The 16,145-nt window shown below is 39.4% G+C and overlaps 1 protein-coding gene across 5 annotated transcripts in view; it reads right to left on the bottom strand.

Annotated features, from left to right (window-relative positions):
* The window catches only part of ryr2a (ryanodine receptor 2a (cardiac)), a 160,944-nt gene that overhangs the window by 47,232 nt on the left and 97,567 nt on the right, over positions 1 to 16,145 (bottom strand). For all 5 annotated transcript variants that reach the window (XM_032574573.1, XM_032574574.1, XM_032574575.1 and 2 more), the window contains 19 exons: positions 15,946 to 16,086; positions 13,647 to 13,810; positions 13,434 to 13,512; positions 12,426 to 12,515; positions 12,097 to 12,234; positions 11,515 to 11,592; positions 11,275 to 11,350; positions 10,760 to 10,883; positions 9,952 to 10,067; positions 9,412 to 9,476; positions 8,709 to 8,830; positions 8,473 to 8,522; positions 5,961 to 6,021; positions 4,664 to 4,902; positions 4,499 to 4,580; positions 3,692 to 3,822; positions 2,782 to 2,909; positions 1,107 to 1,299; positions 764 to 846 (listed from right to left, as the gene is read on the bottom strand). In XM_032574573.1, the coding sequence (XP_032430464.1) occupies positions 764 to 846; positions 1,107 to 1,299; positions 2,782 to 2,909; positions 3,692 to 3,822; positions 4,499 to 4,580; positions 4,664 to 4,902; positions 5,961 to 6,021; positions 8,473 to 8,522; positions 8,709 to 8,830; positions 9,412 to 9,476; positions 9,952 to 10,067; positions 10,760 to 10,883; positions 11,275 to 11,350; positions 11,515 to 11,592; positions 12,097 to 12,234; positions 12,426 to 12,515; positions 13,434 to 13,512; positions 13,647 to 13,810; positions 15,946 to 16,086 (2,160 nt within the window). The remainder of the gene's footprint in view (positions 1 to 763; positions 847 to 1,106; positions 1,300 to 2,781; positions 2,910 to 3,691; positions 3,823 to 4,498; positions 4,581 to 4,663; positions 4,903 to 5,960; positions 6,022 to 8,472; positions 8,523 to 8,708; positions 8,831 to 9,411; positions 9,477 to 9,951; positions 10,068 to 10,759; positions 10,884 to 11,274; positions 11,351 to 11,514; positions 11,593 to 12,096; positions 12,235 to 12,425; positions 12,516 to 13,433; positions 13,513 to 13,646; positions 13,811 to 15,945; positions 16,087 to 16,145) is intronic.

Here is a 16,145-nt window from a genome sequence, read left to right as displayed (position 1 = left end):
CAACGGCGCCATATTGTATCGTAATCAGGATAAATCAAACCATAAACAACTAAGGCTGAATACACAGAAATGGAGGAAGTTGTGAGGATTTCAGAGATTTGAGTGATTTATCTGCAGTTTTGGGGGAAGTAGCTGGATGTAGTGATGGCGAAGAGGGAGCTAGTTCTACTGAAGGACTGCAACCAGATTTATTTGAGCCACAAAGTTCAGGAAGCAACGATGACTCCAAGGTTTCTGGGGAGGAAGGATCCAACAGTGAAGCGTTGAAGATGGACATCTGTCACCTCTAAATCACTGAATGTTCAAATAATCTAGTCAAAGGCGAAACTGTATTTATGGTATTCTGTGAAAAATATTTATAATTAAAGTTTTCATGTTCACAGAATGAAAGCACAGTAGTTCATCTTTTTAAATCATATAAGTGGTTTTGACACTTTAACATTTTTAGCATTTGAAATGTAAAGATGAAAGAGAAGAAGTGACACACTGAATCGACAAAATATTCCATGGTAGACAGAACCATTTGGTGCCTGAAATACCTTCATTTTTTCTAACAGCCTTATTCTGAATGACTGGTGAAAGCTGGGTTCTACCTTTTTTTCAGTGGCCAGTCTGTAGTTTCATCATGTCAATAAGTTTTCCTTTTTTTCCCCCAACATAGTGACTCTGTTTTGTTGCCAGTGGCAACAGAACCTTTACTTTGTAAATGAGCTTTGTAGCACATCACCAGAGCACAAAACAACAAGGTGAAAAAGAGATTTACCTTTTTGAGTTTATCCATAAGTGGCAGGAAGTGTGTCTGTAATAGTTGGGCTTTAGCTTTGCTGATGATTGGCTGGGAAAAGACTTGAGGACAGGTATAGAGAAAGACATTTGCAAGTAAGCATAAAATAAAAAGTACATCAATTCAAAGACATCTGCTACCTGTTACCTGTGAGGCCTTTAAATTAGTCAGAACAGAGTTAAAGGTAGCTATATGTGTCTTAACTTGACTGATTTACCTCTGCAGTAAAATATAACCATAAGGCGAAAGTTGTAGGGAATAAGAATCTACAGTCCATTTAAATATACTGTCTCTGCTTCAAGCATTGTTTGTGCTGATTTACCAGCCAGTCTTTTCATCCAGGCCCCCTCGTCGATTCCCAGGTTGTTGTAGATGATTTTCAGAATGTTTCCCAGCAGTGTATTCATGTGCTCCGAGGTAACAGATGTGCAGCAGCTGTCATCCTCGTCAGGATTGCTTTCTGGTCCATGCTCCCACCAGTGTGACATATAGCTGCACAACATGGGTAACACTACCTACATGAAAAGGACACACACATACTGATGCTTTATCGGGCCATAGACAATGTCTGGCCCATTACAAGAAAGTCTGGCCCGTTACACAGTCAGCCTTCTATCACCTGAAGAACATTTCCAGGATTAAAGGACTAATGTCTCAGCAAGATCTAGAGAAACTCATCCATGCACTTATGCGTCATGATGTGTATTGATGATTTTGATGATCATCAGTACACATGGTTGATGTGTATTGATGATCACTTGACATTTTGGCACTTGATAAAATGTAATGTTTGTTATTGGTTTTTCAATTGGTGACTGTATGATGTTTTATTTTATCATGTTATTTTTGTATGTTTATGATGTAAAACACTTTGAACTGCCTTGTTGCTGATACATTCATTGATTCAGATATGTTTGAACCTGCCTGTCCCTATGCTGCAATAACACCTAAATATCTCCACTGTAAAACAATAAAGGATGTTTCTATTCTATTCAGCTGTTTTTGGGGCAGACTAAGAGCACTAAGACTGTCCTCCACTGGGGCCTGATGTGTCTTGCCCACTGACATATCTGCAAAGTGACTGAGATTCAAGGAGTGGGGATTTGAACCGACCACTCAGTGGTTATGGGAAAACACCTACTTCCTGAACTACTGCGGTCCCACACATAATGCATAACCTCACCAGGTAGCAACTTGGGATATTCCCCTTGGGATCACTTTGGTCATTGTTGCTAGAGTCTGTGTTAGCCTCTGAGATAAGGGCAAAAAGCTTTTTTTCTGTGAAGCATGTTCTCTCCTAGGTTTCTCTGGAATTATTGTTTACTGTCTGCATCTTTGTAGAATAAAGCCAGCAGTGCAGGATGACAGGAAAAGCCTGGAGTGAGCAGAATGTATAAGATCTGTGTTGGAAGTCTCTACATACTATTTTTCTCAAAACAATATTGCTGAACCAACAGTGCGGCAATTATTTTGTTAGTCCAGGAAATGCTTCAAATGTAAATCCTCTTTCGCCTTCTTGTTTTTCCTCTTTGGAAATGATTTCTGAGACTTCCCAGTGTTAATTACTGATTGGTTGTCCAAACTTGTGTCAGCATCACCTCACTATCCAACTGAGTCGATGTATAGATCTGCCTACCTTGTTAGGAAAGTCAGGCGTGTAACAGAGGCAACATAAGCTCATCCTCAGAACACATGGAGACAACAGACAGGCAGGGGAGAGGTGTCCAGGTCCAATCCAGACCTACCATCCTGCTGCATTCACATGCACCCCAACTCTAACACACCAGAATGATCGCCTGAATTCCCTCATCTGCAGTCAATCAGTTTCCTGAGGCCTGCTAACAAGCTATTCATTTTATTCAGGAGAAGGGATGCATCTGAAGTTTGCAGGGTAGTACCTCTCTGGACTGAGCTACCAAGAAATGGAAACATGATTCGCCCTGAGGAAGCAGACCTTCTTGATGATAATGAGTAAAGTTGAAAAATGAGTGTTTCACCTCCATTACATGAGGCATCTGAGTATACTTCATGCCAGACTCAGCCAGCTCCATGATCTCTTCCAGAGACTTTTCGAGGTTTGGAACCAAACGACACACCTCTCCAACTGGCCCTGGCAGACCCAAAGCTGAAAGCAGAAAAGTATAACAATGTGTCACAAAGTGATGCAGAAATCTAATACAGAGAAACAAAGTCTGGGTTTTTCTCTTGTTTGGTTTTGTGGTGGTCACTGTAGGCTCTGAGTTGTGTTGCCTGTTCCATTAATTAGCCTTGTTGTTGTTATTAAGGCTCGTCATACTATCAGGGGCCCCAGGCACAGCAGCTAACAGGCCTCCATGTAGCTGTCCTGGGTTTGTTTTTCCTTTCCCTCTAGTGGCACAAATAAAAATGTTCCACCAGTGACTTCATAATGCCCTTCCAGAACATGCACTCTCTGCCTTATTTAGTTTGATCTTTGTTGGGTTTTTGATGTGGATTTCTACAGTTTCCCAATCTGCCAGCAGTCTTGCTTACATTACCTCTGACAGACAGAAGGGTGAAATTAGCTGATGTCATTTGTGATACTGTGTAAGTCTCTCTCCACTGCTCGTGGCCACTCAATTATAATCCAGAAGAATCTACAGAATGTAAGTTATAGATTAAACTATGTTGCTTTGCCAGCAGTAAGATGTACATCACTAAGTAAAATGTTTATTTCTGATTTATGTTGGTACTTTTACAACAAAAAGATGTTGTTATACCTTCCATCCTCATCATATTGTTAAATGTTTAATTCCCAGTTCATAAAGGTCTTCAATAAACCAAGTTGGGCGGTGATTTTATGTAAAATAAAAGATGCATAAAAGATGTTGAGTTGAATTGATTTGACTGTTGTCATTAAATAAGGCTGCTGAATGTGAAAAAGAGTACCTGTTCTGTCTTTGCTTGCTTTGTTGTTGTAAATGGAGAAGCTGTTAAACTTGTTGAGCTGTGGCTCCAGGAAGGCGACAGGGAAGGCTGCTGAGAAGGCAGCTAAACACTTTCCTAAAGCTGGCCGCTGTCTGATGTGCATGGAAACAGGAGAGGAAGCGGTGAAGTTAGATCATGTGACAGAGGGTAAATAAAGAGGATATATGAGAAGATTGTAAAAAAGTATTTGAGTTGACTAAAGCTAACTACTGACCCTGTATCTGAGGTAATTCACTAGCACAACTAGAGGCAGAGGAGGTACATCCCAGCCAGCCCAGCCAGGCAGAGGCAGGACGACGTGTCAGGGCGGGGCTGGGACCGTTCCCTCATTTACTAAATAAGCCAAAGCAAACTGGATACCTATGGCTACATCTTTAGTCAAAGGTAACAGATGAAGTACCACAGCTACAACATTAAATGGATCATAACAACTGAGACTTTCTCAGAGGCTGTTAAACTGTTGCTATACCAAAGCAACAAATATCTTCTAGATGTTTGGCTGCAAAGTGAAGATCACAAGCAGCAATGAGCCACCCATTGAGGCACTTCTGTACTTTACTTGTCACCAATGATCCTACTTGCATGATGTATCATACAAGAAACGCATTATACTAAGACAAAGCTTGACTTTCATATTTTTGCAGAACAAGGGATATTGTGCTTTCAGAATGTTTGTCTATGAACAAGGACACAAAATAATGTGTGGGATGTATCACTAAATGTAAGCTGATTATTAATGGAGGCTGAGAAGTGTAGGATATTCAGTACCTCTCCACATAGATACTTTTGTTGGTTCCCAGGAAGTAGAGACTATTCAGTATTCTGTAGCAGGACACCTGGACTTCATCCACTGGAACATGAGAGACAAGCATTTTGGAAACATGAGCATTCTGCTTGGAGAACAAATATAGTCAAACTCATGTAGTTACGCACACATGAGGTCCTCTCCAAACATGTTCTGCCCGATGTGCTCAAACAGGGAGGAGAGCACCGGCAGCAGGGCGAAGGTGGTGTAGTTGATGATCTGAGTGACGCCACGTGGTTGTTCTCTGGAGTGGGTGAACTGGCCCAGCTTCAGGTTCTCCTGAGTTTTCTCCAAATCTTCTGCCACACTATCAAAGTAGGACCGCAGAGCTGCCTTCACTGACTCCAGCCCAGTCTTCATTACTGTCCTGAGAGAAATAGGTTTGGTGTTATTGCCATGGTCAGAAGAACCATGACTTGGGGATCTGAAGCTCATGTTACTAATTTACATTTGAGACTGTCTGAGAGCTGACAGTCTCAAACTATTCAAACTACATGTGTTCACATTTACTTTCTTTATTGTTAGGATACACAGACCCAATTAATAGATAATATTATTGAAAAGTTAATTTATTTCACCAAGTGAAACTTTTCCCTTAATGATGACTGTCTGCTAACAGCTAATGAAAACATGACAGTTTCAGGTTTGAAACATTACAGTCTACATGCTTAATGTACACTGTAATTAGAATACATCAGATCAATAAAAAACTACTTAAAAACCAGGAATATGGGCTTAATGAAAACTGTGTTTATTAACTGCTTAAAAGTTGTTTTCAAAAGGTACTTTTAATCTGACAAATAAGACATGTGTTCTACTGCATGTGTCAAACTCAAGGCCCAGGGGCCAAATGTGCGCCATAGTTTGCGCACCAAGTTTTGGCAGCTTTCTTTGGTCAGATGTAGAGATGTTTTCACAGAATGTACTTGTCATAAGATGTTGGAGGTGTAGATTTAAGAGTAAAAATATTGTGAAGGTGCAGGATATGAATTATATGTAAATATATGTTGTAATTTAAGTTCTTTTGTAGTTCGAAAACTTTCAAATTTTTCGTAACAACTTGTACATGATACATTGTTGGGGAAACATGATAGTTCTTTTTTATATTTGTATGCATTAACTGTCATTATGTTCATGTTGTCTTGTTAGTGTAATATTAGATCTGTGCTTAAAAAGATGCTCTTGATAAATTTCATCCATTTAGTTTTATTGTAAATGGAGGGCCAGTATATGGCCCTCTTGGCTTTACTGGAAAACATAAGTAGGACCTTCAAGATAACAGTTGTGTACTTTATAATTAATATTATTATATTAATCAAAGTAGTTTTTGCTGTACACTGCCAAATTATATCAATGTGAAATATGCAAAGACAGCTGTTTATTAATTTATTATTGCAAGTTTTTTTTAACAAAAAACAACAGTACCTCGCATCTAGGCTCTGTCCTAGTATCTGCAGACAGTTGACGATTGATGTTGCATTGTTCCCTGCAAAGCAGAAACCACATGATGAGCTAAATACCAGAACCACAGTCTGTCAGTAGGGGTCGCTGTCACCATCTTCTACCTAATTTAGGACACAGACCTTAAAACTGCTCTGATGGGTTTTTACCATGGGTACAGTGGATGGTTTAATAAAACACACACACAACAGAAAGCATGCATATAAACACAGATGTCCTTAGATGCAAAGCTATAAAGCTACTAAGGACATCTTTGAAATGAAGTGACGTTGAAATTCTACAGATGAGAGTAAAGATGATGTAGTGGGATAGTGGGGAACTGTTTTTCCACAGTCTGGGTGAAAAACAGTAAAAGCCTTGTAAATTCTATTTTGTATTTATATATTGGGTTTGGGGATGTACTTGTTTTTTGGGGTTTTCTAAACATACTTTTGTATTTTAGTGTTTTCTAACTAAAGATGCACAGGTATCTGGTGTGGTTTTAGATTCTACTAAATCATGAACACCAGATGATGTATGGATTAGGATCCCAGAACTAACGGACAGTGTACTTTTTATTTTACTTGAACTGTGAGTGTGGAGTGAAGGCAGCATGGGCAGCTGACACACTGAACAGAAAGTAGATTGAATATGTTGGTGTCTGGATAATTGGGGAAATGCTAGAAAGAATAAGAACACTTCGGCAAGCAGATCTGACTGTATGCTTATGCTCATCTGTATGAACATGATAAAGATATTACCATATCAGTAGTGTTCTGCAAGGTGAACCTTTAAATGGATTTTTATTATAATTAAAGCTGTACAGTTTAACTATTGTAACTAACTAAATATGTTTTACATTCTCACACACCTCCTTACTAAAACCATTGAGTATCTTGGAGAGTTCCGGCATGAATCAGCCTCTGTTTGGATGTGCAAGAGATGAAGTGGAAAGAATTTATGCCACTGCATGAGTAGCTGGGACAGATTTGGCTCTAAATGAAAATTTTTTCCTCAAGGCTAACAAATAGAAAAGAGAAGAAGGATTTTGCCAACAAGTAAGAAAAGTTTATGGCACGTCTGCTGGCTGCAGTGGAATAATCAGAGTTGGTCAAGAGAAGGAAAATAGTCATCCTACACCAGGGCACTCAGAATGAAATACTTGCACAAGCTGTACCATTCAGGAGCCACATAAATATAAAAAAAATACCAAAATGTCAGAATACACAGAATAACAGTGTCTGGTCTACATGAACTCAGGTGTGCAGAATCTGCATGTAAAACACATGAGCATCATGACTGGACAACAAACCACACAAAACCTGGAACCTTGGTCACCTTGGCCTGGTGAATGACTGGCATCATGTCTAGCTGACCTCAGTAACCATTAAAGCACACATCACAGAGCGTCTCTGAGTCATCATCTGTACCGCAATTCTGCACAGTGATTTTAGCTCAGCATGTAATCCCATCATACCCACAGAAGCTTTCCCTTTTGTCATTTGTCTCTGGATTGTAAGGCTCCAGACTGAGATCCACGGTATTGGAATAAACTATTTATTGCATGAAACAAAGGAGATTATCATCACCCTGTACAGCTTATGACCCTTCAGCAGCAGCAGCAGCTCAGATGGAGAAGCTAGCATTAAGGTCCTCTCAGCAGAGGCCTGTGAAGACCTCAGCAAGTGGAGTATCACCACTGACAGTCTGACAAACACTGTTCACCACCAGCATCCTCATAACAGCCTACAGAGCAGTGGTGGTCAGCATCCTGATCTAGTGCCTCTAAGCAAGGCACTGTAGCCGCAATAAGCAGCTGAGACAGCCCAGCCTGTCAGAGGTCTGATGGGGTTGTTGCTTCCAGCCTTAGTGGCCTTTAGCACCATAAGAGAGATCTCTCCATATATGGGTGCTAATATTGATATGGCCAATGACCCCTAGAGATTCCAAAGGTTTTGCACAAAAGTATGAAAATTAAATGTTAGCCACATGGTAAATTAAAAAAAGAGTTCAATAATTTCCAGTATGATGATTCATATTTTTGAAGGGCTATTTGATTTACATAGATATCATAATCTATTTAGTTTCAGCTGAAGGTGTTTTTTTATTTCCTTTTTATTTAATGCTTTTGATTGTGTTTTATTTTGGATGTATAAAATTTCTTCCAGCTCTAGTTTAAAACGTTCTTTACAAAAGGTTATTGGTCTTTGAGAGGGCAAACTTGCATTATTCTGCCATGATCAATATATTGCTTGAAGATAGTCTCAAAACAATAATATTGTAATTTATAGCAATAGTTACTGGAACAATTTACGATCCAGTAAACTGCGTTGTCGCCTAATATGTAGATGATTCCTGCTTTGTTCTAACTGAGCAGGTTTAGAAGGTGATGGCATGCCAAGAAAAACAGCAACACACCAGTTCCATCAAACCAAAAGAAGATTGTTGGCAAAACAGTAACAGAAGCATTTTAGAGCAAGGGATCAAGCAGCCTTACCGAACAAGGATATCCTATGTCTGACAAGAACTCCAAGTTTGCAAAAAAGACTGAAAAGATTCACAAAATTGGGATGAGAAAGTTGAATTAGTAAAAGGAAGACTATAAAGATAAGATGTGGCGATGCAGACTGGAGGTACAGACGATCATTTACAAGATGCTGCGAGACTTTCCTCAGTGTGAAACATACTTCTGCTCCAACACAGTCTGAAGCTAGCTGGGTTTGTGGTTCTCACCTGGTCACCATCTCCTTCTCCTTATTTGAGGCATGGCCTCCACTGCTGATTGGATGAATGGCTGTGGACAGGAAGTACAGCCTGTGGTTTTTAAAGTACTGATCCACCAACGGCAAAACAACCTGGTGGTAAAATGATGCACAGACAGTGTAAATACATTTATTAATCAAACAAGAACATTACTCGGGTGGGTTAGGGTTTGGAGGATCTTTTTGTTCCTCCCCTGTTCTAAACCCCCTAGATTTTCTCATCATTTTAAACATAATTACAGATTGTTGCTATTTTTCCCAAACAGTTAGCTCAAATGATGACCAGAAGTGCTCACACACAATGCTTTTGATCACGTCATACATTTTCTCTCCAAATCCACCTTTCTAAAATATTCAGCAATAAAGACATGATGAGCAGATGTTTAACTTAGACTGAAAACTCACTGTGGTATTTACCAGCAAGAAGGCAGGTTGAAACAAAGGAATTTCTGCACATTCCAAGAGAAATGACTTACAACTCAAACTTCTCTTTGAAATGCATCTGACAATTATTTTACATTTAATAATTCCATTTGATAATTGGTCAATAATTGATAATTCATCAACTGACAGATTTCTTGTGGGGATGAGATCAGGACTTTCTGAAACATAGTAAAGTGTAAAAATACTATAAAAATCATAACTGAATGAAAACAAACTAAAAGAAGTGTGACCTTTCCAAAGAACTTTATTTGCTGTTCATGAGGAATCTTTCCTCCTTTCAGCTTTGCTCCCACATCTGAAAGACAAAAAGAACAGAAACAAACTGTGAGATCTGCATACATTTCCATGCATTAAACACTTTCCTGAATTTGTCAATTTAGAGAAGGTATTGAGAACTCTTTAGAAAAACTCATCTCTCATTTGTCCAGTACGTTGGATATAGAAATAATTTTAGTTTTTAAAAAAAATATACTTTCAGCCTGATTTATTGTTAAACACTGATGCTTATGTTTACAGTGCATATGGCTTTCTGGTTTCAACTGTATAACACAGAGCTAGTATGTTAGTTAATATCAATAATCAAACAATCACTTAAACAGGGAGTTATTCCTAATGCATTGTATATTTTTAGAAATTAAGCCCGTCTCTCTTGACAACAATGTCCAGGACTGTAGCTTTAGGAGTTCAGCTGCATGACATGGTTCAGACTGTCATTTCATGATATGGGTCATGTGATATTTCATAAGTAGGCAACAACTGAAGAATCATACCAAACTCCATCATATGCTGATGAGCCTGGTCTACATATGTGATGAGCTTCTGGAGGAAGGTGTAGGCAAACCTCTTCTCGATTGCTGGAGTGTCCAGCTCTGGAGACTTCTTTCCTCTGAAACAGAAGATTCAAACAGTCCAGCATGTCTCTTCTATTTCAGCCAGAGCTATGAGGTAGAGCATGCATTGACCCAACAGTGACGCATTCTAAAGCAAAATAACATCTAAATAACAAATGTCAGCTGAAGTGTCAGTAAGTAGCAGTTTCAGACAACTGAAGTTCCAATAATCCAGCTTTTCCTGAATTGTCTCAAAAAACAACAAAAGCAGCAAATTTTCTCAGAACTCCAAAAGATTACTATTTCAAAACTTTGTATATTAAGTGTAAGATTTAATGTATTACCTTAACGTGGGGCTGTTTGAAGTGCTCCTGACCTAGTTGATCTACAAATGATCCTGAAGTTCTAAGCTGAATTAGAACCTCTTTGAAACATTTTCTGTTGCACAAAGCGGGACCTGTTCTCATCAATCCATTCTCCATATTTTCTTTGGCTAGTTAAACTTGCAGTTCATCACTAGTGAGATGAAAGCAACAAAGGCTATGTATGGACAGTCTGTCCTTAACAGTTTAAGAAGCTGAGATGGTTTTCCAGCAAACAGCACAGCAAAATGTATTATTAGACTATGCAAGTACACCAAAGATGCAGCAAAGATGATTTTTTCTGAAAAAGATTCAATCTATATAGATATGATTATACTTCACTGAGCTTCTAATCAGTTTACAAGGAAGAATGGATGTGCTTCTACCTGGATACGATGTAACCGTTGATCTGGAGAAACTTGAGAATGTCTTGAGCTTTTTCTCGGTCTTTGGATTTCTCTTTGGCAGTCAGAGTGTCATAGGGAACTAGAAGAGGATGTCTTCCTCCACCTGAAGATGTCAATGAGCGAACACACAGAAAACCCTAAACCATTTCATCTAAAGCAGCAAAATAAAAAACACAAAGAGAACTAAGTTTTTATCCAAATTATTCATTGCACCTTCTTGACAGTCTGACAAGATCTGGGGGCAAAAAAACGAGGAGGATGTCTTTCTAAAAACAGCAGAGCTTTACTTTGGGGGAGGCGTTCTCTCACTACCACTCTAAGTAACTGACTCTTATTTGTTTGGCTGTGGTGGAATATATAAAAAAAAAATCTAAAATGAATATTGCATTGACAGTTATGCATAATATTTAGGAAGGTAAATGAATGTCAGACTAAAATAACAGAAGGCATCATATGAACATCAGGAGGTCTTGCTGTGCTGTGTTGCCTGTTACCTTTAGCTTCCAGCTCCATTTTCTTTTGTCTTGCCCAGATATTATGATAATTTTCAGCAAGCAGCTCAGCCATAGACTGGAAAAACAAAATGATGATCATGTTTGCGTTACACTGCAAATACCAGTGAATCTTGTAACATTTATTTTTAATTTAAGACACAGGTTTAAGCCCTGTGACTACATGTGATACGTTTACTGTAGCTTTGTACTTTGAGGGTTTATTTAGAAAAACATATTTACCTGCATATCTCTGGACAGTGTAACATTGCTCATGTCAACAGGTCTTGGGCTGAAAGCTGGAGTTCCTTCAAAAGACAGCTGTGAACATTAGGAGCAGAATGTCACAAACCACACTAACTAACCTCACTCTGCAGAATCTTCTGACCACAGAAGCTTCTGGTCAGAAGTTTCTCTTCATGGGCAATAATGTAATCGTATTGTCAGGCTTTTAATGATTTAAAGTACATCATGGACCATGTGCAGAAATGATACACAAAAAAACTGTGGCACATTATTTTGCTCACTACTGGGCTTGCACAAAAATGAATGCTGTGTGTAATCCATGCAAACTTTTTTCAGTCGACAATCATCAAATAACATTAAGGTTATTTAACTCAAGCAGGTTTGAACCAAATGGTTTATCATGATTTGATGTTTTTATTGTTTGAACTTAAACAATGGTGCTGCACAGACTTTGACCTTCATTGACTCATACAGTGTTTTTTCTGACCTTTGTGATCATCTACATAATCATCACTCCCATTCACACACTGTCCGGGTTAGCATGTTTTAATGAATGAATGACTTGCTCCACTAGGCTACCTGGCTGGCCATTGATATCCGTCTGGATTTGTTGTGGAGGGAGGCTGTGTCTCCCTCTCTGTTTCTGTCGATGCTCCAGCCCCACGACAGCATCGTCTTCAGAGATTCTCTGACAGACCAGCAGTACGCCTCCTTGTCCTGCAAGGTTACAGGCTAGCTATAGATCACAGCTTAAACTAACCAAATATCAAAAAACTAAAAATACTTGACAAAGTTTTATAACAGCTTAAGGATAAAAGGAATGTGAAACTGAAATGTGATGTTTTTGTACAGTTGCTTTAGATTCACAGTAAAGACATGATTGGTTTGAGATGGAAAGCGAGCAGCACCTTCTCAGACAGAGCTTTGTATGGCTTCAGAAGGGGATGGGTCTTACTGCTCTCACACAGGTGTTCTTCATATGTCCAGCCATGGGAAAACTGAAAAACAAGAAGTCATTCAAGAATAGAATATTGGTTTGTTGGTAATATTACTGATGGTAGACAAAAAAATAAATAAGTGAATCAAACTTATTGGTATTTTACAACAACTCTCTGTTCATGTAATCTACGCATACCCTGATTTTGTATTTCTCTGTTGCCATGTCTGCAGATACATGAGCTCAGCCAGGCAGTGGACTTGTTGGGGGATTTCTCACCTGTAGCAGAGGATCTGCACAGCTCTGATGATTTAGCATTCTCTATTTACAATCAACTGTACTCAGCCTGAAAGCTCTGACCTTTTCCCTCGGCCACAAAAGTGCACCACCTCTCTTTGGTCTCCTAAAAGCAGTAAACATCTCACTTGTGCTGAGCCCCATCCTGCACCTCAGTGTCAATACTTTACAAACATACAGCCTTGGTGTTGTGGTGGGGGAGACTCCACCCTGTCTATGACACCACCACATTCATTCCTGTTCTTGTTGTTGAGAAACAATCTACAACGTTTCTGAAACCAAGGCGACTGAAAACAATGAACCTAAAAGATGAAGACATTGCATGTGTTTCTGTTGGTTCCTGTAAATCAGGACTGAAAACATGTTACTATTCTGCACTTTTTGATCAAACAATCTGACTAATAAAGTGCTTCCACATTTGTTTCTTTAATGGCTTTAATAACATGTTTTTCTTTTCTTTTATGGTTTGCTATTTTCAGTCTGTCTTTCCTGTATGATACTTTGGATTGCCTTGGGTATAAGTGATGCTGTGTAAATAACATTTTTAATAAAGTGCACAGTTTTGGTATGACAGTGTGTATGAACTGTTAGCTGTTTTAGTGAAAGAAAAAGTACAGTATATAGTTCAAATAAATAGATAAAATCTAACTTTAGGACATATTGAGACTTCTTGTCTTCTCACCTTCTCTATGCACCACCTCTCATGGTTATGCTCGGCATATCTGGTTATAAAATAGTCCAGCTTTTCAGGAACAGTTACACTAAAGAGAAAAACAGGATGTATAAACAACAGTTTGTCAGTCAGCAGACATTCAGCAGAAGTGATGCTACATGTTTCATTTCTGAGAGCACTGTAAATGCAGCAGCACATAGTAGCTGGCGTCTTGTTACATACTTAGTGGTGTCTGCAGGTTGTGGGTTGAAGTTTCCCTCTGAATCCATGGAGGACTGTTTCTCCATCAGGGACATGTAGTTGGACTCCATGTAGTCTGGAGGAAGAGCGCCTGCCACCGCGCTCAGACACGGCAGTGCCAGCTTAAACAGCTCCTGATCATAACGCTGCATCGTTAAAACACAGGAACACAGATGTTCATTCAGGTTTGGATTCAGCTCTTCACAGATGCAGTCCATCCCAGGCTGCGGCTACCACTTCATACAGCTTATATAAATGACCTTTAGTGACATTGTTGATGTTTTATTTACAGATGAGGTTTGTCGCTGGGATTCCTTAGTTAGTTAGTACATACTATATATATGTATGTATGTATATATATATATATATATATACACAAGCACCAATCCGTTTCTTCTTTGAGGACGCGTCACCACTACTTTGCTCACCTTTCTGCCTCAGCTGTCGTTCCTGCTTCCCCCTTCATTCATTCATCGACACCCCCAAAAACTCTCCCAACACAAGATTTATCCACAAAGAAAGAACAAAAATGTTGTTTATTTTTCTGACTAGTTAAAGGAAACCTAGTCAGTTGCTTTGAATCATTGACCTTGAAGCATTTCCTCATCCTAAGCAACCACATGAAGACAATGAGCCAAATCCAAGTTTATTTCTATTGCACGTTTAAAACAGTAGCTGACCAAGATCCTGCACAATGTGTAATATCTCCACTAACTCAGACAGTTCAAGAGACACTCACCGGCCACTTTATTAGGTACACTTGTCCAACTGCTTCTTAACACAAATGTTAAATCAGCCAATCACATGGCAGCAACTGAATGCATTTAGACATGTAGACATGGCCAAGACGATCTGCTGCAGTTCAAACTGAGCATCAGAATGAGGAAGAAAAGTGATTTAAGTGACTTTGGACATGGCATGGTTGTTGCTAGACGGACTGGTCTGAGTATTTCAGAAACTGTTGATCAACTGGGATTTTCACACATAACCATCTATAGGGTTTACAGGGAATGGTCCGAAAAAGAGAAAATACCCAGTGAGCGGAAATTCTGAGGGCACAAATGGCAGAGGAGAATGGCCAGACTGGTTCTATCTGATAGAACGGCAACAGTAACTCAAATAACCACTCGAAAAACGTTGCCTGGTCTGATGAGTCTTGATTTCTGCTGCGACATTCGGATGGTAGAGTCAGAATTTGTCATCAACAACATGAAATCATGGATCCATCCTGCCTTGTATCAACGGTTCAGACTAGTTGTGGTGCAATGGTGTGGAGGATTTTTTCCTGGCACACTTTGGGCCCATTAGTACCAATTGAGCATCGTATCAATACCACAGTCTACCTGAGTCTTGTTGCTGACCATACCCATCCCTTTATGACCACAGTGTACCCATGTTCTGATGGCTACTTCCAGCAGGATAATGTGCCATGTCATAAAGCACCAAACATCTCAGACTGGTTTCTGCACAGTCACCAGATCTCAGTCCAATAGAGAATCTTTGGGATGTGGTGGAATGGGAGAATTTCATCATGGATGTGCAGCCGACAAATCCGCAGCAACTGCTCAATGCTATCATGTCAATATGGACCAGACTCTCTGAGGAATGTTTCCAGTACCTTGTTGAATCTATGCCACGAAGGGGTAAGGCAGTTCTGAAGGTAAAAGGGAACCAACCTGGTAGCAAGGTGTACCTAATAAAGTGGCCTGTGAGTGTAAACTAGAGTAAATGAGCAGCCATCTGTTCCACCTGGCTAGAGGAACCTCTGGTAACGGAGAAGTTTTTGGAAAGAAGAAAGAGCACACATTGTTATTGAGAGCAGCTAAACACAGAATCATTTCCTTTGGCTCACATGAAACAAAATACACAGCTACTCGCCTTTTTCACACACATACATATACTCAGAAAAATAAATGAGATAAAACAATAACAAAAATGTCAGCTTCCTTGCATCTTGGTTAGTTTCAATGTTGTCATAGAAACTTACTTAACTATTTTGGAAGACTTAAATAATCACCAATGTTTTTTTTTTACAATGCGCAAATTACATTAAATTTATGTATAGTTTGAGCCACATAAAACAGTGAAGCACATTTTAATACCTTGCAGCCTGTCACATGTTGAGTCAAAGAAAACTGTTCCAATAAATACAGTGGTTTTTGATATAGCCTCCAAAACAAGAGTCTACAAAACAGTTCTTATCGCTTAATACAAACAGAACAAACTACAAAACAGCTGCTTTGGTGAGGCAACAAGAACAAAATGAAATGTCAGGCCAAACCTTGCAGGACAGAGCATCAAATATTCCCCAGAACAGTTTCCTGGAGAGGTGAAGCTCTTCATCTGAAGCCACTCCAAAGCTGCCCCAGCCTCCGGACAGGCAGTAATACTTCCAGCAGCGCTCATAGTGATTGGTCAGCAGCTGGAAAAGTAACACGCTTCATTAGCGAACAGCACACCTTCACCCTATCCTTGAATGCA

The sequence above is a fragment of the Xiphophorus hellerii genome, chromosome 10 (genome assembly GCF_003331165.1).
Source record: "Xiphophorus hellerii strain 12219 chromosome 10, Xiphophorus_hellerii-4.1, whole genome shotgun sequence".
Classification (NCBI taxonomy): Eukaryota; Metazoa; Chordata; class Actinopteri; order Cyprinodontiformes; family Poeciliidae; genus Xiphophorus; species Xiphophorus hellerii.
Note: the sequence above shows the minus strand (reverse complement) of the source record. Positions and strands in the feature narration are given on the sequence as shown.